Here is a 25,023-nt window from a genome sequence, read left to right as displayed (position 1 = left end):
AAATGGGCTCAGGTCCATAAAGATTCTGGTATAACAAAAGTCCAGTTAAGGTGACACGAGAACTCCTGTATGTTCTTGCTGCAAACGACCGATTCGACCACACCTCTAGAGTGCATCATAGCCAAATAAAGCTGTGATTGTTTTTTAAAAAGTCAAATAAGTATGCAGGCATATTAATATTTTAAATAAATTTTATAGGAGACAATTTATATTTTTGCCCATTTATTTATTTATGTTGTTTATAGTCCATCCTCACTAAGATTCAGGGCAAATCACACAGTGTGAGATAGAATAGTTTCAAGGACATTTCAATAAGCAATGCAATAGGGTATAGAAGTGCAAATTTGCAAAGATTTAAAACTAGCAGAAATCCAATACAGAGTTGAAATGCTGAAGTAGAGTATAGGCAATTCTGACATATTAAACAACATAGAGCTACCCAGTAGAATCATACTTGAAGTAATAGATGGTACATAGTAAAGTCTATGGTGTCTCTGTCTTTACTGATGCAAATCCTTGAGACCACTTTGGAAAAGCAACTTTGGCAAACTCATGGTCTTACTAGGATTTACTCCTGCTGACTTCCGGAGCAATCCTAAGCAGGTCTGCTGAGAACCCTACTGAAGTCTGTTCAATATGGTTTACTCCCAGGAAAAGGTTGTTACAATTGCACTTTACATATTCTTTCTTCCCACCATTAGTGACAAAAGAAATGTCAGGTTTGATTCTCACACCTCCATGCAGTTCCTTCCAGTTGCTCTACTTGCACAACTAGCCACAACCTGCTGGGAGAACCAGCTCTGAGGCAACATTCCTGCAAGAGGGGAGGCAGCGTATTGAGCTCCGGTCCATTGTGTAGTGTATTGCAATTATGAAACAATAGTAAATTGGTCTGAAGGCAGTAGGTGACTTTCAAAGAATGAAGGAGATAATCCAGATCCAATTGGCAGTAGGCCTGCTACTCTGCCAGATGTATTTCCTGTTGATTGGAAATTAGTTATCACATTTGAGAACACAGGAGCGTTTGGTGTCTGTGCCTTTGTTGTAGTGGCTCTTAAGCTAAGGGAATCTATTTTTGACATCTCACTTTTAACTCTCCAGTTTCATTGAGGGAACTTTGCTCCATGTTCTTGAATTACTTTTTTGCATGGTTACTCTCAAAACATTCATAAGGTGATCTGGAATAAGTATGTGGTACAAATTTCTACAAGGCTTTTAACAGTAGCAGATTCTGACAGGCTTTGGGTGGTTTGTTACAAGGTTTTCATAGCCACAGTAATTGCAAGCAGGCGACTTGCAATTATGGAAAACAAAGCAGCAGTTCAGTGTAGGGTTGCCAGCTGCAAGTTGGGAAATTCCTGAAGATCTGAGGGGTGAAACCTGGAGAAAGCGGGGTTTGGGAAGGGAAAGGACCTTGGCATGGCATAATTCCATAGAGTCTACCCCCCAAAGTAGCCATTTTCTCCAGGTGAACTGATCTCTGTGGCCTGGAGACCAGTTGTAATTCCAGGAGATCTCCAGCCACTACCTGGAGGCTGGCAACCCTAGTTCAGTGGCACTAGACTGACGAAACATTCTAACACAAGCTTCTCTGATTCAGAACTCATTTCGTCACGGAGTATGTATATGTACATTAGTTAGATACATTTATATTTCTTGGGGGGTGGGGTTTGCAAAGAATGGCGAGTTTAAAACAGGATCCCATCCAGAGACTAACCAGTTCACTCAGCGCGTGTGTAGGCCAGACTTCATGCATTGTGCAGCTATTTATGAAAATTATTCTCGTGTAAGTCGTTTATTAAAATAAAAAAAAAAATTCTCGTGCCACAATTTGGTGGTGGGGAGGGGGAAAGGCTTTAACACAGTTTCAGTAGCGTGCGTTCAGGAAGCACAAAACCGCCTTTTTAAAAAATCAGCCTACGGACTGCGCCCTTCTTTTAAAGCTGTCCAGCACTTTCGGGGCGCATCGTTTCAGGGGCTTCCCTGTGCCTGCCGCCGAATTGTTGATAGGGGGCGCTCTCCTCTCTCCCGAGCCCGCCCCTCGTGCGATTTGATTGGTGGCTTTGCCCGTTGCTCTAAGAGCCCCTGGGAAGCTTCCGGGAGGAGCGGGGGGGGGGAGTGAGGCGATCAACATGGCGGCGCCCTTGAGAGCTTGGAATCGGCTTTTGCTGTTGTCGGGGAACCAGAGGCCTGGTGAGTGAGCTGGGATTTTCCTGACCGGGAAGGATCGGGGCTCTGAAAGAGAAAAGGCCTCCCTCCGCAGGAGATCTTTCTTCTCGCTCTGTTCTTAAGTGAACATGTGAACTCTTCAATCGGGTCCCTTGCGTGTCACCTTCAGCTTCGGCCTCTGTAGCCCTCCACGGCAGCGCTTCGTTTCCTCTGTACTGAGGTCGCACTGAATAAGAAGCCCTTGTAAGGTTGCCAGCTCTCTGAAGAAAAAACTGTGAGGTCTCTTTAAGAGAGGCTTAATAGGATGCTGTTTATCTTGATAGGCCGGTGGTCTCGTTCAGTATAAGACTACTTTGTGTGTATAGTTCCCGCCTTCTTGCACCTCTTAATGTTCTCTAGGAAAAGAGATTTTTCGTGGTTCTTGTTCAATGCATTATTGTTACATTTGTTGGCATCCCTTTATTCTCATGCTGGCAGCGTGTTAGAATCCAGACTTTGTTAAATTTTGGGTCGAATCAGAAATCAATAGCAGAACATAAATGTTTTGTAGACAGGATTTTCCAAGTTTGATTGTGTGTGTGTGCGCGCGCTTGTGCGTGTGTATGTGTGTGTGTAAGGGATCTCCAGTAATAGGCATCAGAAAGATACCTATATATCTTTCTTTTCTCTTTCCTTTCCCATGCCTGGATCATGTCTCCTGCTTTCTGCTGAGATCACCTCCTGTGAATATTCTTTTGGTCTCTATTCTCAAAATTCTTACTTTCCCTTTATCTTTAATTGTGACTTCTAGGAAAACTGAAGTTATCTATTCCCTAAATCAGGGGTGGGCAATTGTTTTGGCTCGGGGGCCACTTTGTGGGAGTGGAGGTTAGCGGAGGGCCACATCTTTTAAAATGATTGCATTCATTAGTTAACTTTGCATTTCAGAAAAGGTATAAATTGTATCATAAAAATCAATAAATATAAATTAAATAAAACAGTGGTAGTTTTATTTAATTTATTTATTGTGCTAATTTCATATCATCTATAGCTGCAAGCACATTTAATTTTAGAATCAGTTTAATGAGACAAATGTACCCTATCACACTTTTCTACTGTCTTGGCGGGCCACAAAAAACTCTATAGCGGGCCGCATGTGGCCCGCGGGCCGCAATTTGCCCACCCCTGCCCTAAATAAACTATGTTTGTGTTTGGGCAGTATAAATGCAAAATGACCCTAAATATTTTTAGTGGCAAGGATATGTGGAAATGCAGTGTCTGTGCATGTCTCTCTCTTTTCTTTCCTAGCGGTGAGAATTCAGTTAATGTAGCAGATTGATTTTCAAAACCTGGCCTTTGTTGTTACTGTGGCTCATAAAAGATAATCTCAATAGGCAAGATACATTGAAAGTCAAGAGAACTGGCTGTCTTAAAGAGGGCTGGAGCTGAATATTTCTGAGTGTGGCAAAGGAGCTTCTTATTGTTGTCTTCTGACTAAAAGAGTCACTTCTCCTTGTATCATATTAGTGTTTTCAATTTCTCTTTTCATGAGTCTCGGTATTTAGCGAGAAATCACTCTCCCTAAAGATCCCTTCTTCCGCCAAAGATTCCTTGGTATTAATAATCAGGGACAGTAAGCCTGAGATTGAAACAAACCACCCCTTGATTTAACATATTTGTATACTCCTTTATTCTAGCATTGTCTCGTTCTGCATTTACGGCAAGCAAGGAAGATCTAAATGAACCTGATTGGATTAAAGTTGGTCTGACATTTGGTTCCACAATAGCTGTATGGGTTCTGGTAAGAATTATTTATTTATAATATTTCAGAAATAACTATTCGTTAGTCAGTTAGTTGCCTCAGTGAAGGAAATGTGATAAAGTATGCTTAGGTTGAGTTCATCTTGAGTTCAAACTCTGAGAGCATTCAAAGCCGCATGTCTTTGAAGCACCTTGCACATATATATTTGTGAACCTGGGAACGTTCTATGAGGAATGAATCTTCTGTCATTGCTACAGCATTCTAAACCAGAAGCCAAAAAAAAATAGATAATGATTCCAAGTATTTGTATAGATCCAATGACAAAGACATCAGGAAAGCATTGTTTGTGTTAAATGCATTTGTTTGTGTCCATTGGATGGGGAGACAACAGTGCATTTGCTTTCTAAAGGTAATTGTTCTTTAGGCTCTTAAGGAAAGTTGGTAATTGACAAGGTGCTCTCTGGTTGGATAGTTATGATGAAGCATAATGGTACCAATCTAAAATTCTGACCCAGTGTGACTCCTGCTGTTATAACTGCATGTGTTCTCTTTCAGCTCTTAAAACAGCACAATGAACTTACTATAGAATATGAAAGAAGAAAAGCAGAGAGTCAGTCAGTGGTTGTCCCAAATAATGAGGGTGAGTATCAACAGAATGCTCAATGATTTGCCTTTCCTCAGAACATATTACTTCTGTTAATGAACAAGAGCAGCCTGTCCACTAGACAGCCCTAGGCAATTGCCTAAGGTGCCGGAGGTGTAGAAATGCCATCCAGCCCTGTTGGCCTGTGCCCTGCCCACCTGCAACATTGTGATCTGCCTTGGGAGGTACCCCCAGTCCCTGTGGGTGGCCAGCAGGGAGCCTGCTTCTTCCATCCCGCCCTCTGGCGGGGGGGGGGGGGTGGCGGGGTGGCAGGGCAGCAGGCCTGGCCCAGGTCTCTTCGTCCTTAACTTAGTCTTGCCTTGCCTGACTATGGTGGGAGAAGTTGAGGTGGTGGAGAATCACTTCCTACTGTGATGCAGGGAGTGAGGAGGGCAAGTACTGCTTTGTCACAGTCTGCTGATCATTGTTGAGAAGGGTGGGTGGTGCAGGGGAGGGAGAGGTGAGAAGGTACTGTTTTCCTGCCTCCCTCTTTATGGGCAGGATGTTGAGGAAAGCAAGTGCCATCTTTCCATTGCCTGGTGTGGGGGATGGGGGAGGAGAGTCAGTGCTGTTTTCCCATTTCTCTGCAGTGTGGGATAGTAGTTTGGGTGTCTTAGCATAGAGTTGTCAAAGTCCTTGAACCTGCTCTTTTAGTAAAATATTTAATTTTGTAAGATATATCCCCTTTAAACCATGGAAATGGTTGTTTCCCCTTCAGGCTATTTTGTGTGCTGTCTACCTGATCCAATAATGTTACATTTCTGTTTATCTCATGTTTTTAAAAATACTAGTATATTGTCTTAATATTTGTATTGCACCTGAAGAGTACAAAAATCACTGAAGCAGGAGGTTTAGCCAAGAAATTATATCTACATACAGGTGGTTTTTAAAGAACAGAACAGCAGCCCAGGTCTCCAGACAATCACAGGAGAAACCTGGCTGAGGCACTTAAGCTAGTTATAGCTTCAGGTTGTGATTTAAATTCTTTTTAATGCTTGCAGTTACAAACAGGCTTTCACTAACTACCCCAGAGGTTAGATCCTCTCACACACAAGATTGCACCCATACTAGCCTGCCCTTTCTCAGCAGTCAAACTAAATGGTACCAGGGACAGGACTCAAAACTGGATTCTTTGTCCTCTTCCAGAGGTTGAGCTAAACCACTCTGCCACAATGTCGGGCAGAGCTACCCTTGATTCTGTCTTCCCTCTCCCTGAGGCAGCTTTGAACTGAACTGCTGCTCTGTTTCTCTTCAGTTGCTCGGTTTACCTCTAGCGTTCCATCCCGCCCCCCTCTGAAAGGACTGGACGCTGGGGCAGTGTTCTCCGTAGACGCAGGGATGAAACAGCTGAATTGCTGTCTTATCTTTTAGGGGCAGGACAGTTTCTTATTTGTCACAGAAACTCTCTGGGTGACATTGGACCAATAACTTTCTTAGCCTATCCCATGTCACAGGGCTGTTGTGAGGATAAAATGGCAAAGGGGAGAATACTGTAAAATGCTTTGGATTTCTATTAAGAAAAACACTGGGGTATAAATATCTAAATAAATGCTACAAGAGGAGGAGGCGGGGCACCTGTGATAGTTGACATCTCATTTTTGGTTATTGAAAATGGCTGATTTGTGGCAGTGCTTTCAGATACTGTAGATCCCAATATGCACATAGTACAGCTCCCATACAGTATGCTGATACAAGTACTTTACTATTACATGCTGCCAAAGCAAGCATTAAGCTTCATTTCTATAGTAAACATGTAATCTGGGAATAATTTGCTCCTTGTTTCACTATTGGCTTGTTTTTAACTGGAGTAATAATGACTTTATCAGAATGTTTAGGATATACAAGATTAAATATTGATTAAAAGTGTTATCATTGATAAGCCAAATGGCAACATATATAGCTAATGCTTTGTCAATTTCCATTGTCAAAATTGATGTTTCAAGGATGTAGACAATCACTCCCTCCATCCTACCCCCCATACACATGTAAGTGGTAAAAGTCTATCTGGGGAAAGGGGGGGTATGATTTAGAAGAGTCTGCATTATGAGTCATTATTTCACTGTGACTGCTATTCTTACAGAATGGTTTTCTCTCTTTAAAAATCTCTCTTCTAGGTTGAAGGTGTCCTCTTAAGAAGCTACTGCAGTCAAAGCATACTGTACAAAGTGATTACTAATTTAAGATAATCCATTAATTAACGGATTCTAAATTGTATTATCTTCCTGAAGTAAAACAGTGACAAGAATGAGAAGTAGTGGAAGTGGTCATGTTCTATTTGGTCGCTTTTGAAGTTTATAAATAAAATCTGTTATGCTTCTGTGTAATTTGGTGTTTTCCACATGCACACTTACACCAGGTTTTCTGGGTATTCAATCTATAAGGATTGGATCTGCTCTGGGCCTCTGTAATTCTACACTTGGGAGTTGAACTGAAGTGTTGCCTGTTTATTTTATCTAAAATAAAAAATGTCCCATTTCTGCTGTGGGTTTTCTGTTTCCTCAGTTGATAGGCTAAGGAAACTTGCAAGGGTTTTGTTTTTAATTTAATGCATCAAAGTTGCAATGTTGCAACATTGTTTTAAAAAAATAAAAAGGGATTTACTTCTTACTGCCTAGGTTAGACACATGTTAGTCCATTCTTAAAATTTCTCTTAACTATATTGCAGCTGATAGGCTTAGGAAACTTGCAAGGGTTTTTTTTTTAAATGTACCAATCTTGTTGTTCAAAGACATTTTAAAAAAGAAAAAACTGGGTCAGTTGCTGTTTAACCAATTAGGATGCACGGGGATAAGGGGAGGGTGAAAGGCAAGGCCAGGCCTCACACCAAAGAAAGCATTCTGTACTTCAAAAAAGCCCTGATTTGATTTCACTGGGGAAAAAACCCAAACCATCGGGGTAGATGCGGAGGGAGAAAAACTGCACAAAACCCGGTGGGGAATGCCTTCTGCAGCTGATGTAGCCTTTCGCTGTACAGAGCATTTAAAAGCCTGGAAAGCGGTGTGGAGACTGAAACAAGGTATTTTGACTATGCATGCAGAACTCTGGAGAGAAATTGCTACAATATGGGGCCAGAACGGAAAAGACCTTGATTTCACTGTTCATGGAATAGTATCTAATTCTATTTGTTTAGAAGCATCCCAATAGATGTTCCTATTACTTCTTTGCTGTGTATTAATTACAGTCTTAGGTGGTCATTTGTGAATAAAATGATGTAAATGATGCTAGAGTCTTTATGAGGACTTTTTAAAAAAATTATTTTATTATTAACTTGAGGACTGTTTTTATCCTCTTACTGAAGAGTGATTAGAGCAGCATAATTGGTAAGAGTATGAGACAGAACTCCCATGTTCAATCTCTGCTCAGCCCAGTAGATCTTTTGAGTTCTTATAAACGATATAGCTTCATATATTTGATTATTGTGGTTGAGATGCTTCTGTGGATTTTCCTCAAAGGTATTTTTCAAGCACATGAGACTTCTCAATGAGAGGGTTCAGGGTTTATTTGACCATCTACACTAGCGATCTCTATTACCTCTTGTATTTGATCCTAGAACCAGCTTATCAGTTATGACTCTTCCAGTTTGGAAGAAATGGCTGTTGGCCTGTTACATGCTCACAAAATGAAAACCACACATATTATGCAGTAATTTAAAACAGTCTAGTTTTCATTTGTGACTTGCTGCATTACATTAGCAATGGCTGTTGAGCAAAGCTTCCTTTCTGCAAGTTATAAACAGCAAAATTTGTGGCTGAGGTCAATCACAGAAACAATTTGATGTTATATAAGATTAATAATTTTATTTGTAATCTAACTAGTACAACAGCTTGACCCCAAACCAGTTTACTGAATTGATCTCCTGATTTTCATGAGAGTAAAATTCAACAGCAGGATTTGAGCCCAGTGGCACCTTAAAACAAGATTTCCAGGGTATGAGCTTTCAGGAGTCAAAGCCCCTTCCTTCTTCAGATACCCTTCTTGTTCATGTCTAAGGTGCCACTGAACTGAAAGCCTGCTGTTTTACTGCAGAGTGCAGACCAACACAGCTACCCACCTGAAACCATCTGCAGTGTTCTGTAGCCTTCTCTATTGATAACGAATGAGCCCTGATCTTAAAAACATGTTTGACAGCTGAGCTCTAGATCAAATAAAATCGCGTTACTATACAGCATTCCTCGCTAACCTCGCTGGCTGTTCACCTATGGGTGGCTGAGGCCTCTGGACGCGGCGCTCCAGCATTTGCCGCGAGCCGAGCTCGCTCGGGTGCCGCTCTGCAGATCCCGAATAGAGCGGCCGACGACCCCACGCGCAGTCGGAGCGCCCGCACCCCCTGCCCTCGGCCTTGACGGGTCATGCCGCTCTCGCTTCGCTCGGCGCGTCCAGCTCTGCAGCTTTACTTCGCTTCGGGAGAGGGACGGCCTGGCCGGCGAGCGGATTTGACGCGGGGCGGGGGAAGCCAGGGCCGCAGGTAGTGGGCTGCAGCGGAGGCAGATCGCGGTTCGCCCGACGGCAGGCTGGGCGCAGCCGGGATTGGGCGAGCCTGGCTCAGTCCCCGCCTTGCTGCAGCCGTTCGCGCGCAGCGGGCGGGACTGGCTGTCATTCTCTCCTTGGCTCGCAGGACCTCGGTGCGGCTGACCCCGCAGCGCCACCGCAGCCCCACCATGCCTCTTTGCAGGGTCGCTTGGCAGACTTTCGCCGCCCGCCTCGCCAGGGCCGCGCCCCTGCTTCGTGGCCAGGGTGAGTGAGGGCGGGCAGGCGGGGGGCTCGGCGCCTGTGCTGTCTGTCGCGCCAGGTGAACCCTCCGTGGCGGGGCGAGCTGTTAGCGGTGGCCGAGGGAGGCGGGCAGCCTGTGGCCGGACGAGCAGCGGGGAGCGCGGAGGTGTTTGCCTTGGCTGCCGTGCGAGAGGAGACGTGAAGGTCATACGGCTTAGGCAACGGCATGAGAAGGAGCCCGGCCCGTGTGGGCGCTCGCCTGGGACCTTCGCGTTCGCTGCCTCCTCGCCAGCAATAGGTGCCTAGCTGATACGGGGCCTTCACAGTCCAGGCTCTCCCCCAGAGCCGCGTTGCCTTAAGGGGGAAGCGAAATAGCCCTCAGAGCTTCCTCTCGCCTTGGGCTGCTCCTCCCGAGTCGCTTTAAGGGGGCGGGGGCGGGCTGTTGGAGGGGGAAATATGGGCTGATAATTGCAGCACAAACGCGGGCCAGCCTGCTGTGGGCCCAGGGGAGCCGGTGCACGCTGGCTGAGCAGCTGACCCAAATTCAGGCTGAAGGGCGAGAGGAGCAAGAACGTGGAAATAAAGGGCGAGTGGTTTTCCCCCCATCTTGTTTTGGGCTTATAAATAGAGCTGAGCTGGCACTCCCACAAGGATCAACATTGTTTGGGGTTAGTGAAGAGAACTTGCTGATTCCGTTGTTCAGTGCTGATAGGTTGCATTTGTGCTAGCACATTCTCCCTTTGGAGGAATGAGGGGTTTCTTTGGGCCTGCCTGGACTCTAAAAGCCTGAATTCTGGCCTTGGTATTTTATTAATGTCACTCTCCGTCTCTGACTCCAGTGATGTATCTTAGATAAAGGGTAGTCATACCAGGTCATTTGCTGCCGGTGGATGTTGTGAGGACCGCTAGCACAGATGTGACTCAAAAAGGGGTTAGAAGGGTTCATGGAAGATAGGTCCATCCATGACTATTAGCTATGGAGATTAAGGGGAATAGCCACATTCAGTGGCAAGATTTGGGTCCAGTGGCTCCTTAAAGGCCCTCACCTGGATAGCCCAGGTGAGCCTGATCTCATCAGATCTCAGAAGCTAAGCAGGGTCAGTCTTGATTAGTAAGTGGATGGGAGACCTCCAACGATGGCCAGGGTAGCCGAGGCAGGCAATGGCAAACCACCTCTGATAGTCTCTTGCCAGGAAAACCCAGCCAGGGGTTGCCATAAGTCAGCTATGACTTGAGGGCACTCTCTACCACCACAACCACATTAAAGACCAACTAGATTTCTAGGTCAAGATGGGTAGCCGTGTTAGTCTGTCTGTAACAGCAGAAAAGAGCAAGAGTCCAGTAGCACCTATAAGACTAACAAAATTCGTGGTAGGGTATTGGCAGCTGAGCCTCTGAAGAAGTGAGCTATGACTCGTGTGACTCTTTTCTACTGTTAGATTCCTATGGTATGAGCTTTCAGGACTCAGAGCTCCCTTCATCAGATACATGAAGTGGGGGAACACAGAAGTCTTATAATCCAGACAGAGAGTAGGAGAGGTTTTGCAAATTGGAAGGTCAGGAAGCTAGCTATAATACATATTGTAAGTAGCTTGTTAGAGCAGGGGTACAAAGTGTAGACAATTAGCATCTGTAATGTGGGAAAAACCCTATGTCCAGATTCAGCCCTGGGGGATTCATTGTTCCAAATTTGCAATAAACTGAATTTCACCAATCTCATGTTGTGATTCAGAGGCAGTAAACCTTTAAATACTAGTGGTAGGAAGCAGCATCAATGGAGGCCTTGGTCTTTATGCCCTGTTTGTTGGCCCTCCAGGGCAATTGATTGGCCACTGAGTGAAACAGGGTGCTGGGCCAGATGGATCACTGCTTTGGTCAAGCAGGGGCTGTTTTTATTGATGCAGGTGAGAGGAGCCATTTTCCTTTCATAGTTCTTCAGTGTGTGCGTGATGGGGACAGCCATTGGAGTAGATGAATATTTTGATACTGATTCAATATCAATTCTGAGAATTAGAATGTTAGATCAGTTATTTAAATCAATGTACTGCAGCACAATTAAAATTGTCCTACGTGTCTGGATGTTGCATTATGTCTGATTTGGATAAAATATTGGGCTGTTTGCTATGAACGAAGTATTGCAACTAATAACAGCTCTGTGCTCTACAGTAATAAAGTATGCATATACTCAAAGATAAGCTTATGTAATCATCCTGCCCTCAAAGTAGCAAGAAAATGGATAGGCTCTGAAGCATGAAATATGTATGGAATGAGAGTCTGTGAATTTCAAAATGAAAGATGCCCTAAAGATGTTTCCCTTTTATATTGCTGTATCTGCTGTGATTTCCTACCAGGTAATATTTTGCACTGGAGTAGAACTTCCCATAGGGATTCATGTTCCCAGTGTTTATGATTTTTGTTGTGGCAGTGAAGATGAAACAGTGAACACATTTTAAATTATTAGCAAATATAGTTTATTCTTTAAAAGACCTGTATGAACAGTAATCTACTGATACAAGTAATAGTGTTGACATGTTATTTTAACAGGTTAGCAAGGTTCCCAGCCTCATGCTTGTTAATAAGGGCCAGAGGTGTGGGACATTTAGGGGAGAGCTAGAGGGGAATGGTGCTGATGATTATGCCTTTGATTGCTTGCTATTTTCATTCCCTCTGGCCATGTTGCTCCTACTTCCTCCCAGAAATAAGCTTGGGTGGGGGCAAAACAGCCTGGAACAGGTTGTAACGGTAGGACAGCAGGAAGTAATGGAAAAACTGAAGCTCAACACTTCCCTGAAAATCTTCCCTTTCTATTCATCTAACTTGGAGTTTAAACCCTATGTTTGCAGACACAATGGCTGCATTTAGAAGTTCTCATTTTTATCCTGTCATCAACCTGAACATGGACCTGTTCATGCAACAAGTACATTTTCTGGGCACCACTGTGAAACTATGTGAAGTGCACATAAGCACAACCTTTTACCAGAAACCCACTGACTACCAAACATGCTTCCAGTTACCGCTTGAAACCCATAAAATCATCTGTAATCTACACTTTGTAATCTACAATCACATTTGGTCTGAACCCTCTAACAAGGGAGTCTGAAGGTTTTACTAACATTCATTCTCAGGTTTACAATACCCACTTAATAATGTAAAGAAACAGGCTGAAAAAGCCAGACTGCTACAAGACAGATCCAGAGCAGATAACAGTGAAATACCTGATTGTCACCTATATTTCACAGTTCAACACAGCATCAGTGACATTCAGCCTCTCCTGGATAAGGATATTTCTCTTTCATAGGCCTTAGGGGAAGGTCTTCGTTCACTTTCAGACAGCCTCCCATCCTAATACATCTCCATACAATAAGAATGGATATAGCAGAGACACAGACCCATGAACCAAATCCTGCAACAGATCTATCCTCATGTGCACTCAGACAATACTATTATGGAGCCTAATAATATTCGCTATATCATCTTGGGCTCATCCACTTGCACTTCATTCAATTTAATATATGCCATCATGTGCCAACAATGCCCTTTTATTAGATACATTGGACAAATGGGTGAGTCCCTATTTCATAGAATAAATGGACATAAATCTGACATCATTTGGAAATTGGTGGGAGAACATTTTAATCTTTCTGGATATGCTGTTGTAGATCATAAAATAACTGTTCTCTTACCCCGCCCTCCATTAAAGGAAGAATCTAACATGAAAGTGCTGAATTAGTCTTTATCACCGCACTTCTTCCCAGATTAAACAAAGACTTGTGTTTCCTAACTGAGATGAAAGCTCATACCCTTATAGGTGCTACTGAACTCTTGCTCTTTTCTACTGCTACAGACAGACTAACAAGGCTACCCATCTTGATCTAGCACTGTCCTTGGTAACAGCATAACCTGTCCTTTAGAGATGCTAATGGATTCTTTTCATCATGTTGTTGGGCTGTATCACACTGTATTCCTTTTCTGATACTTCACATTGCATTGTTCAAATGGGTTAACCAGAGTTTGTTTTCTACCTGAAAGCTGGGATTCTAAGTCACAGTTTGAAATTCAGGTTTAGAATCCAGGAAACTAATTCCAGAAAACCTGAGTTCCTGCATTTGTACAATGTTGGTAACCAAATCTGGTTTTAATATATGATTCTTTCATCACGTCTTTACAGTGAAGGAAGGAGTAGGAGTGTGCTGTGAGCACTGGGTTTGTGTATAGTATTGGCTTAATATGATGTCTGAATGCAGCCAATATGCAGCTCTACCATTAGCCTTTTGTACAATCTTTGTGGCATTTATTTTGTGTAGGTCTGCCCAGTTAATAACAACCACTTTGCTTATTAAACAGCATATTCTTGAGTCTACAGTTGTAGCATTTTGAATATATTGAGTTCATTTCTTAGAATTATCACATTCAATTTTTAGTACCTTTCCGCCAGATGTCATCTGGAAGCGTTCCTGGATCTTCTGGGGAAAATGTGATTTACTATCTCTGTGTTGTTGGTGCTACTACTGCAGGTGGTTTTTATGTGAGTACTTAACTTACTTTTCTCATACTTTTACACTTTCCAAGAACCTTTAAAACATATCAACAGTACCTCAAATGTGACAATATAATCAAAGTGAGACTTGCACCAGATCTTCACCAATGGATTTTGCCCTCTAGAGTAAATGAATTCTGTAAAAGTTGCCCCAAATTTCACCACTCAGAGAAGCAATTTTTTTAAAAAAAAAATCAATAAAGAACAAATAATAATAATAAATAGAAGTGTAAATTTGGCCAATGCACTCTAATAAATAACATATTTTATGCCAAGAAGCAAGCTTTCAATTGGATTTTATTGTGTGCTGTCTTAGTGTTCCTTCAGATTTATATATTTTTGACATTTCCCCCCTACAAGTATGATATGTGTTTAAGATACGTGTACCCCATTTCTTCTAACTAATACCCAATGAACTGATAAGTAAATGAAAAATATTTAATTAAGCATTAAGTCAGATTTCATGAATTGCTTGTGCTGTAATGCTCAGTACATTTATTTGAGAATAATTTCCATTTAGTCAGTGCAAGAGTTACTGATGTGTGTTTGAACAGTGATGTTGGTTCAACCATTTTTATTGTTATTGTAAGTTATAAAATGATACTGGTTGTTTAAATGTTATCTCAAACACATTTTTGTGTGTTTAAGGAAGTAACAAACAGAACATGAATAGTGTTACAGTTGGTCTTTAAGGTGCTACTGGACCTGAAAGTAGTCTTAACATTGTCCTTGATGAGATGAAAAAAAACAAAAGGCTGTTCTTTATATTAATACAGTAGGAAGTAGGTTTTCTTAAACTTCAGGTTTAGTTCTTTATAGCATATTTCTGGTATGAGGTTAAAGTTACTAGAACTTTGACTTTAGTTAAAGCTTTGGCCTGAATCCAAGATACTTGTGAGGAACTCCATGTACATAGCAAGGCTTCTGAAGGCCAAATGATGTGATCACAGTCCAGATCTCCCATGTAAGGAAAGTTGCCAACTGGCCTGGATAAAATAGAGACTTTAATAGAGGCTTAATGTGTGGAAATTGGCATGTGAAGCTTTTTATGGCATGTAGGTAACTGTCGTCTGTTAAATAAAACTTCTTTAAAGGGACAGGGTTTTTTTTGTCCATGCCGCCTGGTAATTCTAGGTATATAGGAGATCTGAGATTGAATAACCCAGTATTCTTATTTTAAATCAGCTGAGGGGGGCTCAGATTGGATTGCAGCAAAACTCAGGGAGAGTTTAACCCTTCCTTTTATGCCATGTTCACTATCATTTCCTCAAACTACGATTAGCCCAGTGGAATAAAAATACAGTATTTTCTCCCTAAAGTACAAACAACAGTTTACAAGTGATTGTGGAGGGATTTAAACTGGGAACATCTTCCCTGGCACCACTATAGCTTTAATCAAATGCAGAGATCCCTGCAGCTGATAACATTGGCAGTTCATTCATGGATCTCCTGCCTAATTCGTGGATTGATTCTGAGAACCTTCATTGCTGTTTAGAAGCAAGTCTCTCCCACCCCTTGCCCCAAATCAGGCAAACAGCTGCTGAAATGTGGGAGAGTCTTGGAAGTGGCTTTCCATGTAGTGTGAGGAGCTGCAGTGGTTAAAAAAAAGAGAGTAAAATTCCTTTCTATTCCACTTGATTGTGGTTTTAATTGTTCTAGTGGTTTCTATTATTTGATTACTTTTTTTTTCAATTTTGATATGTATTGTGTTATTGATTTTGAATATTTCTTTGACATCTTTTCCGAGTCCAGCTCACGGTGGCTTACAATTAAAAACTACAGAATAAAAAACCCAGGAATTAAAAAAAACCCATTAGACATAAGCAGCATAAAAACTATCCACAAAACAAAAGCAGACTATTAAAAAGTTTATAACATAGAACCCCCTAATTAAAAGCCTAGGTAAAAAGATGTGTTTTGGCCTGGCACCTAAAAGAAAGTAAAATAGGTACCAGTTGAGTCTCAGTGGGAGAGAGGATTCCAAAGGTGAGGGACTATCACAGAAAATGCCCTGTCTCTAGTCACCTCACCTCTGAAGGTGGGGGCAAAAAACAGCAGGGCTTGAGAAACAGATCTTAACTGATGGGCTGGGTAGTATGGGAGGAGACAATCCTTCAGGTTGATTGTTTATTGCTTCAGGCACTTTTTTAGTAGAGAGGCAAAACTTACACTTTTGTATTTATAAAATCCCAGTACATCTGCAGCTGTAATTCTACACCTAAGGGACTCGTTAGAGCCCAGCCTCGGTTCGTGGAGATGAATGCTGTTATATAATCTGTTTTTAGGTTTACAAAACTATCAATTCAGATAAAACCAGGTACAATGAACGTATTGAAGATATTCAAAAAAGATCTACAGCAGAATGGAAACCAAAGCCCTGGCCCCCTGAGTGTAAGTTCAGTATTTATTAATTTCTACATGTATATTAACTGTTCATCTTCAGACCATCATAAAAATAGAAAGTCAACATTTTAATTGTGATATGTAGGCCAAAAAGAGGGAGAAATAATACTCAACTGCCTATACAATGGATTTTTCACTAAACCTTTAAAGGGACAAACAATGAGACTCTGGCTAAATGTTTTGGAAAAGGCAGCTGTTATTTACTTCTCTTGAGAAATGACTATATTTAGATGGGATCTATTTTTTCTTGATTTGCCAGATCATTCTGTTGAGTCTACAATAAATGGAGCAAGTAGTCCACTGTAATTTTAAAAAAATCATTAGGCTTAACTAAGACAGTGATCACTAATTTTACAAATTGTAAAAAAGTTTATCAGCTGTTGAATGATGAATAATGAATTAAACATGCCTAAATACATAATAAAACCCAAGCCATTGTGCTTTCAATGAAAGAAGATTATAATTCCACTCAGTCAGCATTTTTATGGCTCAGGCACTGTCAGGAAACACAGACTGTGCCCTGTGCAGCTATTTAAGCTGGGGCAGGGGAACACTTTCCACATATTGTTCACTATTGCTTAAATCTGAGCAGGACTGATTTTTTTTTCAGAAGCCCCTCTCCATCTCTCTTACTATATAATGTTAATGTTTTAAATTTACACGAATACTAGCCACTGTAGTAGGGTTGCCAGCCTCCAGGTTGTGGCTGGAGATCTCCTGGAATTACAACTGATCTCCAGGCTACAGAGATCAGTTCACCTGAAAAAATGGCTGCTTTGGAGGGTAGACTCTATGGAATTATACGATGCAGAGGTTGTTTTCCTCCTCAAATCCTGCCTTCTCCAGGCTTCATGCCCTAAATCTCCAGGAATTTCCCAACTTAGAGCTGGCAACCCTAATGGGTAGTGCTCAGACTGAACTGTGGTTTAGCCTAGCTTCCTATCATGACTGACATGGTTCAACGTTACAATTTATTAAGAGAGAATATGTCTGAATACATGCAGAGATTTAAACATTTTTCAGGCTGTGATCACCTTCTGAACTTAGATGAATAATCAGTGAGCCCATGATGTGAATTGTATAGTTTACTTGCTACTACTTTCAAGGAAGGAAGCTTGAAGGTATATTATGGTTTTCTGAGTGTTCTCATTTAAATTGATGGATTCATAGAGTAATAGATTTGCTTCCCTTAAATTGCTGCAGTTGGTAAGTTCTTCAAGGAATATTGGTTAGACAGTTCTGATATTCTCTCTTCTAGGTTATAAATTATCATTTTCTTCTGAAATGTGAAGCTTTATTTGGTTTTAAATTGCTGCCTTAAACATTAGAGTTTAACTTGGCTATATATCACACTGTCCAACTGCAGTCCTCTTTATTGATTCTAGCTGTAGTCCTGAAACTGCTTGAGCAGACAGTCACAGTGATTTCTGCCCTGTGAAATTGCTTGTGGTTGCTTGAGTAGGAAAAGCAGGGTAAAAAAATAAATAAAATGAATTAATTGCTTCAAGGCTTATACTTTGTTCCTTGAAAACATGTAGCTCATCATGTCATTTTCTCTTCCTTGTGAATGAGCCTTGCAGTGTAATCCTAAATAGAGGTTACATCCTTCTAAATCCATTGAAGTTAATGGACTTAGAAGAATATAACTGTTGAAGATTGTGCTGTCAGAAATGGTCCTGCAGTACTGAAAAGAAGTTACTTCCCCTTGAGTCCTATTGAAATCAATATACCTGCATTGAACAGACTGGTGAGCATACTTCCTTGGGACTCAGCTCTATTGAACTTAGCAGAACATTAGAGTCCCGTGCTCTTAACCACTACACCAAACTGGCTCTCACCAAACTAACTTTTGGCCTGAGCCCAGTCACTACAAATTACTATATAGCTCTCTCACTCTTCATCCTCCAGTGTCTTACGTTATTAATGATGTTTTTCTCCTTATTTAAATACAATAAAATACAAAATATCTCCTTTGTATTTTCCCTGCTTCAGATTTATGTTTACAATTATGGAGGACAACACCTATGAGCTTGGTTTATTATTAATTCCAATGTTACCTACTGTTTTTTCCTCCTCCTATCTTTTGTCCTTTTCCTCATGTGCTGCTTTTGGAGAAGAGACCTGGGTTATGGTTTTCCTTGGGCCATGTTTCAGAAATGACCTTGCTCCACCTAAATTGTCTTGCTTAAATCCTTTAAAGATGAAACTTACTCAGAAAAAGACAATGAGGATTTCCATTGACTTCTTAAAATATTCTGTATTTCAAATTCCCTTATAATCTGGAAAACATATTAGATTTAGTTGTAATGTTTTTCATTCTATATATAAATCTTTTTTTGGTTTAAACCTAAGATACTGTAACTGTACATCCTAAAACTGTAAAGCAACAATCTAGCAGAAATTTTTACAAGAACATAGATCCTAACATTGCCAGGGAGCCTGCTGCCATGTGAAACAGCATTTATTTAGTGCATTTTTGTCCTGCTGTTTCTCAAAGGAGCTCAATGTGGGCTACAAGGATATCTTCTCAATTTCATTTTCACAACAACCCTATGAGGTAGGTTAGACGGAGAGATTGATGGCAAGTAGTGATTTGAACCCCAGAGGTCCTCAGTCCTAATCCAACATTCTAAAGATCCATCTATACATTCCAAATAATTTCTGTTTGTTGGGGAACAACTTGAGGAGTTTGCATTACAAACGCAATGGGAGTTTGTGCTTCCAGATGCACACTGTTGTTTTTTTTTCTGTGACTAAAGCAAGCAGAGAGAAGTAGCTTTAGCTTCTCCCCTCTGCTGTTTGTGCAGCTGCAAACTACCCTACAGAATCCCTATCGGCTGTTAGTAAACTTACATGTAACTACATAAGTAGTGTGATTTTTACAATAGAGCCAATAGCTGCTCCAGGGGGTAGTTTGCGAGTGTGAAAATAGTTTGGGATATGTGACTGAAAAACACAAATTTCCCACTGCACATGTGGTGCAAAGTCCTTGTGCTGTTCCCCAACAGACATGAGGATTTTATAATGGGAAGGTAGAGCCTAACTGCTGTACCATGCCTATATGTTGCAGGAGTGGGGAATCACTTAAATGTCAATAGAAGCACCTTGTAAAATCTGAAGATAGTATTTATCAAAAATGTTGGTTTTATGGTCTTCTGAGTGATTTCATGTCATTCTGCTTTCCATTCTCCATTTTCTTTCCTAAACTTGTTTCTGGTTTCCTTTTTTTCTATCTTAATAATTCTTGCATTGGAAAGGTTGCATTTAATCTTTCTAATTGTTCTTCTGCTTTTACACTTTCAGAATAAAGTACAAGGGAAATCTCTTTCCAAAGCCGAGGAAATAATTTTTAAAAGGACAGTCCATCATTGTGTACCCCACAGCCAAACTTGAGAAAATTATCTGTATGGGAGATATTTTTGTCCCACCAATTATATCTTTACAAGCCTAAGATATAGCACTATTGAAAAGCATCCTGCAGAAGATAACTTGGCATTTGTAAGGCACTGGCTGTTTTGAACGAATGCACTTGTAATTTGACTGTCCAATAAAGCATACTCAACACTGCTCTTGCTTGTCAATCTGTTCTTTGTCCTAACACCTTTGTTCTCTGGAGAGGGACACTGTCAGGTATTGTGGCCTCAGATTTACAAGTATGCAAGATGGATGTTTTGTAAAGCCAACTGCATCTTCTCAAATGTGAAGAATTGCTGTACTGGTGAATAAGATATGAACTGATGAAAACCAAAACAGCAATAATAACTGTCCCCACTTTTTAAACTGTTTGAAAGTAAGGAAATATCCCTTCCCTGCACAAACTATTATGATATTTGGAAGCCTAGTACACATGATAGAATATAATAAATATGTAACAATTTTTGAGGGCAGGGTCCTTTTTTAGCCTGATGGTGTCTCTTTTTCTTTTTTTTGTATTGCTCTCCTTTGCATGTGAATCACAAATTCTTTTCCTGCTTTGTCACCTGGGTAGGTTGTTTGAATGAATGTCAACTAACCAAGTTTGTGCTGCACTGTTTCATCTGTATGGTATAGTGCCTATTCTGTTTAATCTTCGTTTGCATGTTGTCTTATCCAGAATGTTTAAAATCTTTATTTGAAAATGTGTTTCTTTAAGCCTTGTGGCTGAAATGTTAGATACATTTCGGTGGGCTCCACTGTTTCTGGCAAAATGATGTATGCAATTGTGTATCACCAACAGCTTCGCTGGGCTTACCAGTATATTTGTCTGATTCTTGTGCAATATTTACAATTATTGTTTGCACTGCATTGGATCCAAGAATTCTGTTTCTGTTAAGTGAGGAGTCTCTTTCCAGAAGATGGACTGTTCATTTAGCAGAAGAGGGGTCCTTTGAGTCTGTTGCATCTAAATTGGCTAGCTTTTAATATAAATGTAACCACAATCTCTTCAAAGAAAGGGAGTGTTATAGGTGCAGTATTGTACCTTCCAGTGGAGTGAATGGAGAGTCCCTTGCACGCATAGGAGCTCAGGATGTAAAATTATTGCATGATCAGGCAATAATGTGGCTTTAGTCACAAATGCCTATAACCATCTTAATATACACATTTATAAAGTTATGCTGTGCTATACAGGAGCTTCTAATCATGGCAGCAAATCCTGTTAAGGCTGATTTCATAATAGCACTATGAGTATGAGCTGAGTGTTTTCAATGGAATCACTTCAATTTGTTTTTATATTGACTGTAGGCTTTAACTTTTGACAGTGCAGTCCTAAACCACTTTACATCCTTTTATGCCCCTGACTTCAGTGGACTTAGAAGGTGTAACTCTGCTTAGAATTGTACTGTGAATTTTGTTTCCATAAATCACATCCAATAATACAGCATGATCCTGCTTATTTTGTTATTACTTCATAATAATTTTTGCTTCAAGCCACATATTCATTGCATTATGGTGATGCAGTAACAAATTAGTTTTGTGAGAGCTTGACATCTTACCAGTACTCATCTTAACGTAGCTTTGGCCAGTTGTTTCTGCCATCTTTATTTGTTCTTACTATACTGCATGCTGTGCTTCATGTTTTCTCTGTTATTATTGAATGAAGCCTTAGAAAGTGATGAAACAGAAACAAAAGAAGTTACTGATGCAAATGAAGAGGCTAAAGATGCAGCTACAGAAGAGACTGAAGCAGTAATTGCTGGTGATGCTCAAGACCTGAGGGAAGAGCTTGCAGAATCTGCAGAATCAGAGAAGGGAGAAGAATCACCAGTTGAGGATGCAAACTCTGGTGTGCCAGGAGGAGAGCAGGGCGCTGCTGCCAACTCAGCAGCAACCCAAGGTCAAGGTTAATGTTAATGGAATTTCTGCTAACAGTTTTGTCTCCTACCACAGGAAGTGCATCTCTGCTTCCAGTAGAATCCTCAATATTCCAAATGTAATTCAGTTGCATGATAAAACTTTAATTTTTGTTTAAATGCTCTTGAGATTTCACTTCAGTTGTAGTGTTCACACTTCTTTGTCTGGTAGAGTGTCTTCCATTTATGCAGGAGAGCCTCTAGGTTTCTCCATAAGAAAAAGCAAGTGTAGTATAAGTGAACCAGCTCCTTGTAAATGTCTAATACTGTTTTCTTCTCAGCGTGTGTGATGGCCAAAACATGAATATTTTAGCTTATCAGTTAATAGAGCTGCACAAAAATATTTTGCTTGCTGTTGCATAACCCCCCTTTCTAAAGAAAAAATAGTAATTTGGCCTTTGCTTTTATTTTGTGGATTAAGAAAAGGGGTAACTTTTTTTAAAAAATCGGTAGTGTGTATCTTCACAATGTATCATTCATTTTTGTTTTCCTTTCCAACTTCCTTTTAGTCAGGCCATATGACTTGGAAATGAATGAGGACATAATTTGTAACAACCCTTTAAAAACATGAGAAAGCCATTCCAAATTAATCTTGGTGGCTGTGATCCAGCAAGAGCTGGGATCTATCCCATGGTTTGCTAAGGGTCATCCTCTGGTTAGGTTCTTCAGTTTCCATCACTGACAGGGGAAGTTGGCACTTGACAGCATGCTCGTGATTACAGACAATTTTTTCAAGATTAAGTTGATAAACTTAAAATGAGAAAAACCTAGATCTTCTCTTCTATAAAGGAGCCCACAATATCATCACAGGTTACTAAATTCCTTTTGATACTAAGTAAACCGTAACACGAATTCAGATTCTCTACTACATGTTTCATTAAAAGGATTCTTACCTCCATGCACTTTCCAGGGGGAAAAAAGGAATATCATTTACCAAGTGGTATTTTAAGCTTTAATAAAACACTTAGAATCAAGTAGGGCTTTTTCTGTTTAAGACACAGCAAATTTGCTGTATTAATGGCTGCTGAAATTTTTCCACTAGGCCTTGAAGCATTGAGAAGAGGAAATAAGACTTTTATTTTTTTATTAAAAACAAATGGTTTGGATTTTTAAAAAACAAACCTGATTTATGGACACTATATTAAAAAGCCAAGTTAATCTTCCAGCAGTTGATAATTTGAAATAATTCTTTCATATAAGAGTTTCATTAAGTTTGGCAGTAGCTTTCCTCTTCAGAATCTTAGGAAGAGGTTTAATCATAGCTATGGTACCTCAGATCCTAGTAGCTGAAGATGACAAGGATGGAACCTGGGTCCCTCTATATGCAAAACATGAGTTCTGCCATAGGGGTGTGACCTTCCCCTGGCTCCCCAAGGGTTCAGGTTTTCTCATTAAGCTCCTGTACAAGGCAAAGGATTCTTATTAATTCACTCTCCTGAGATGGTTCTGTATACACAATAGGAATTGTACACAGTGCTGTCTCTGGTGCTAGGGTGAGGGGGGATTGGGAAACCCTTGGGAGTGTGTGCACAAACAGCTGCTTAATCATGACTATCATCTATAGCTCAGGCTTTTGTAATAAAGCAGTACAAGTAAAATGTCATTGTAAATTGTAGCAATGCCTATTCTAATGTTTAATATACTCACTGGTATAAATAAGATATGTTGATCATGTTTTGTGACACTTAAGATTTATGAGGCTAGAATTATTAAATTATAAGCTTCCTCCCCCGCCACATGGGACCACTAATAAATTCCAAGAATGTTATTTTTAGTAGATCCGATAGAAATACAACTGTTTTAATTCAGTATTTGCAGTTAAGTGAAGGTGCTGTCAGTCATCTTTACAGCATCGCTTATCTTATGAGAAGCTGGTAAATGTTAATTAATTATGTATAGTAGAAACAGTGATGTGTTAACCTTGTAAGTATTGCATTGAAATAATCAGTAGGAACAGAACTGAAGATCCTTATTACAATTTTTCCCAGTGGAATAATTATTCTTGCATACAGAGAAATGGAATGGAGTAGCTTCTTGCCTACCTCTTACTAAATAAAGGGTCTCATTTTACAAGTAGAGTTTTTGTAAAACCCCTAGTATTTTCTAAAACCTATTGTGTATTTACAAATTCTTTTTTCTTTGAAAAGGTACCTGTGAAAAGGTTGAGAAATAATATTTTAGTGTGATGACATATGGTGAAATGCTGCAGTTCTACAAAGTTATGTGTGTGGGTTCCTGTGCCAGTCAATCCATCCCAGAAACATCACTGAGTAGCAGGAGCGTGTGTGAGAGACAGCAAGAACTATTTGGTTTTGGACAAGGCTCACTAAAACCTTGATGCAAGCCTGGTTGTTTCCATGTATGCATGTAGTTCTGTAGGAACCCAGCCTAAATCTATTAAGAGGACGACAGGGAACCAGCAATGGATTTGTAATTCTGAACCAAAGCTTTTAAAAAAAATGTGCTCCAATATACAGCTCAGGGGTGTTCTATGGAAATGGGCAACAGGAGCAGCTACCTTGGGCCCTGCATTTGAGAGAGCCCCAACTGCCCAGGGCCCTGCCACCAAGGGGGGAAGAAGAGCAAGCTTCTGTTACTGTTTACCTGCCTTGTCTGGGGCTTGGGCAGCTGGCTTCCAGCGATACTGGCTCCTGCCCACCTTGCATGAGGTCCACTCCTTGCTTGACCCTGGGGTGGTGGTGACAGCAGCAGTGATTCTGGGGGCCTTGGAATCACTAAAACCATCCCTAGTTCAACTTGCGATGTCAGATGGAGTCTGTGGCAAAAAGATCTTTCAGAAGTACCATTGTGTTTCCTTCATGCTTCATTTATCTTGAAACCCAGGATATTTTGCACTTCTGTTTTGTTATAGTAATAACCGATAATTTGTCATATTTTCCTTGCCTTAGTTGTTCACTGTTAGTGTTTCTCATCGAGTGTTCAGGGGAGTTTAATAATTAGTTTCCATTAATATAGAAACTACCAAATGCATGCATTGGTGGTGTCACAATACAGGAATTAATGCATTTTTAATTGGAAAGTTTAAAAGGATTCCAGATAAAGTACTTTCTTTCACCAAGATTTTGGTACTGAAGGAAACATATTTTGTTAATCGTATATATTTTAAACTGAATTTACTACTTTATTCATATGACTTATTTGTAGACTTAAGGCTTAGATAGCAACCATAGACACAGTGTTTACTAGTACTGCTACTGTTGACAGTACCAAAGTCTTCCTTACAATTTAAAGCCACAAGAAACAAAGTGTGCTGGAGGGCTGGGGAGGGATTAGTTATAAAATAAAGCCAACATTTTAAATACACATATGGATTTTACTCTCCGTGAAGTATATATTTAGAATATATTTAATTTGGGGCAACAAGTTGCTTCCATCTAGCTTAAACATACAAATAATGTATCTGAAGAAAGCAGAAATGTCAAAGTCTAAAATATTTAGTTCTTGATTTGTATTCAACGTTAACAAAATA

The 25,023-nt window shown here is 40.5% G+C and overlaps 2 protein-coding genes across 3 annotated transcripts in view; both read left to right on the top strand.

Annotated features, from left to right (window-relative positions):
- Nucleotides 1-2,103: 2,103 nt before the first annotated feature.
- On the top strand, nucleotides 2,104-6,877 carry NDUFC1 (NADH:ubiquinone oxidoreductase subunit C1). The gene is made up of 4 exons (XM_054990409.1): nucleotides 2,104-2,193; nucleotides 3,846-3,949; nucleotides 4,466-4,550; nucleotides 6,668-6,877. The coding sequence occupies exons 1-4, from the start codon at nucleotides 2,133-2,135 to the stop codon at nucleotides 6,670-6,672; spliced, it is 255 nt and encodes an 84-aa protein (XP_054846384.1). The 5' UTR covers nucleotides 2,104-2,132; the 3' UTR covers nucleotides 6,673-6,877.
- Nucleotides 6,878-9,139: 2,262 nt separating this feature from the next.
- MGARP (mitochondria localized glutamic acid rich protein) overlaps nucleotides 9,140-25,023 on the top strand; it is a 29,821-nt gene continuing 13,937 nt past the window's right edge. The window contains exons 1-4 of one of the 2 annotated variants that reach the window (XM_054989814.1): nucleotides 9,140-9,287; nucleotides 13,685-13,788; nucleotides 16,086-16,191; nucleotides 21,284-21,517. In XM_054989814.1, coding sequence (XP_054845789.1) covers nucleotides 9,212-9,287; nucleotides 13,685-13,788; nucleotides 16,086-16,191; nucleotides 21,284-21,517 — 520 coding nt within the window. In that variant the 5' untranslated portion in view covers nucleotides 9,140-9,211. Of the gene's footprint in view, nucleotides 9,288-13,684; nucleotides 13,789-16,085; nucleotides 16,192-21,283; nucleotides 21,524-25,023 lie in introns of both variants that reach the window. The other variant, XM_054989813.1, reaches the window with a different exon arrangement.

The sequence above is a fragment of the Eublepharis macularius genome, chromosome 10 (genome assembly GCF_028583425.1).
Source record: "Eublepharis macularius isolate TG4126 chromosome 10, MPM_Emac_v1.0, whole genome shotgun sequence".
NCBI classification, from domain to species: domain Eukaryota; kingdom Metazoa; phylum Chordata; class Lepidosauria; order Squamata; family Eublepharidae; genus Eublepharis; species Eublepharis macularius.
Note: the sequence above shows the minus strand (reverse complement) of the source record. Positions and strands in the feature narration are given on the sequence as shown.

Coding starts and splice junctions, on each gene's coding strand:
- NDUFC1 (XM_054990409.1), top strand. CDS start 2,133: ATGGCGGCGCCCTTGAGAGCTTGGAATCGGCTTTTGCTGTTGTCGGGG. Junction 2,194..3,845: donor GTCGGGGAACCAGAGGCCTG/GTGAGTGAGCTG, acceptor CCTTTATTCTAG/CATTGTCTCGTTCTGCATTT. Junction 3,950..4,465: donor CAATAGCTGTATGGGTTCTG/GTAAGAATTATT, acceptor GTTCTCTTTCAG/CTCTTAAAACAGCACAATGA.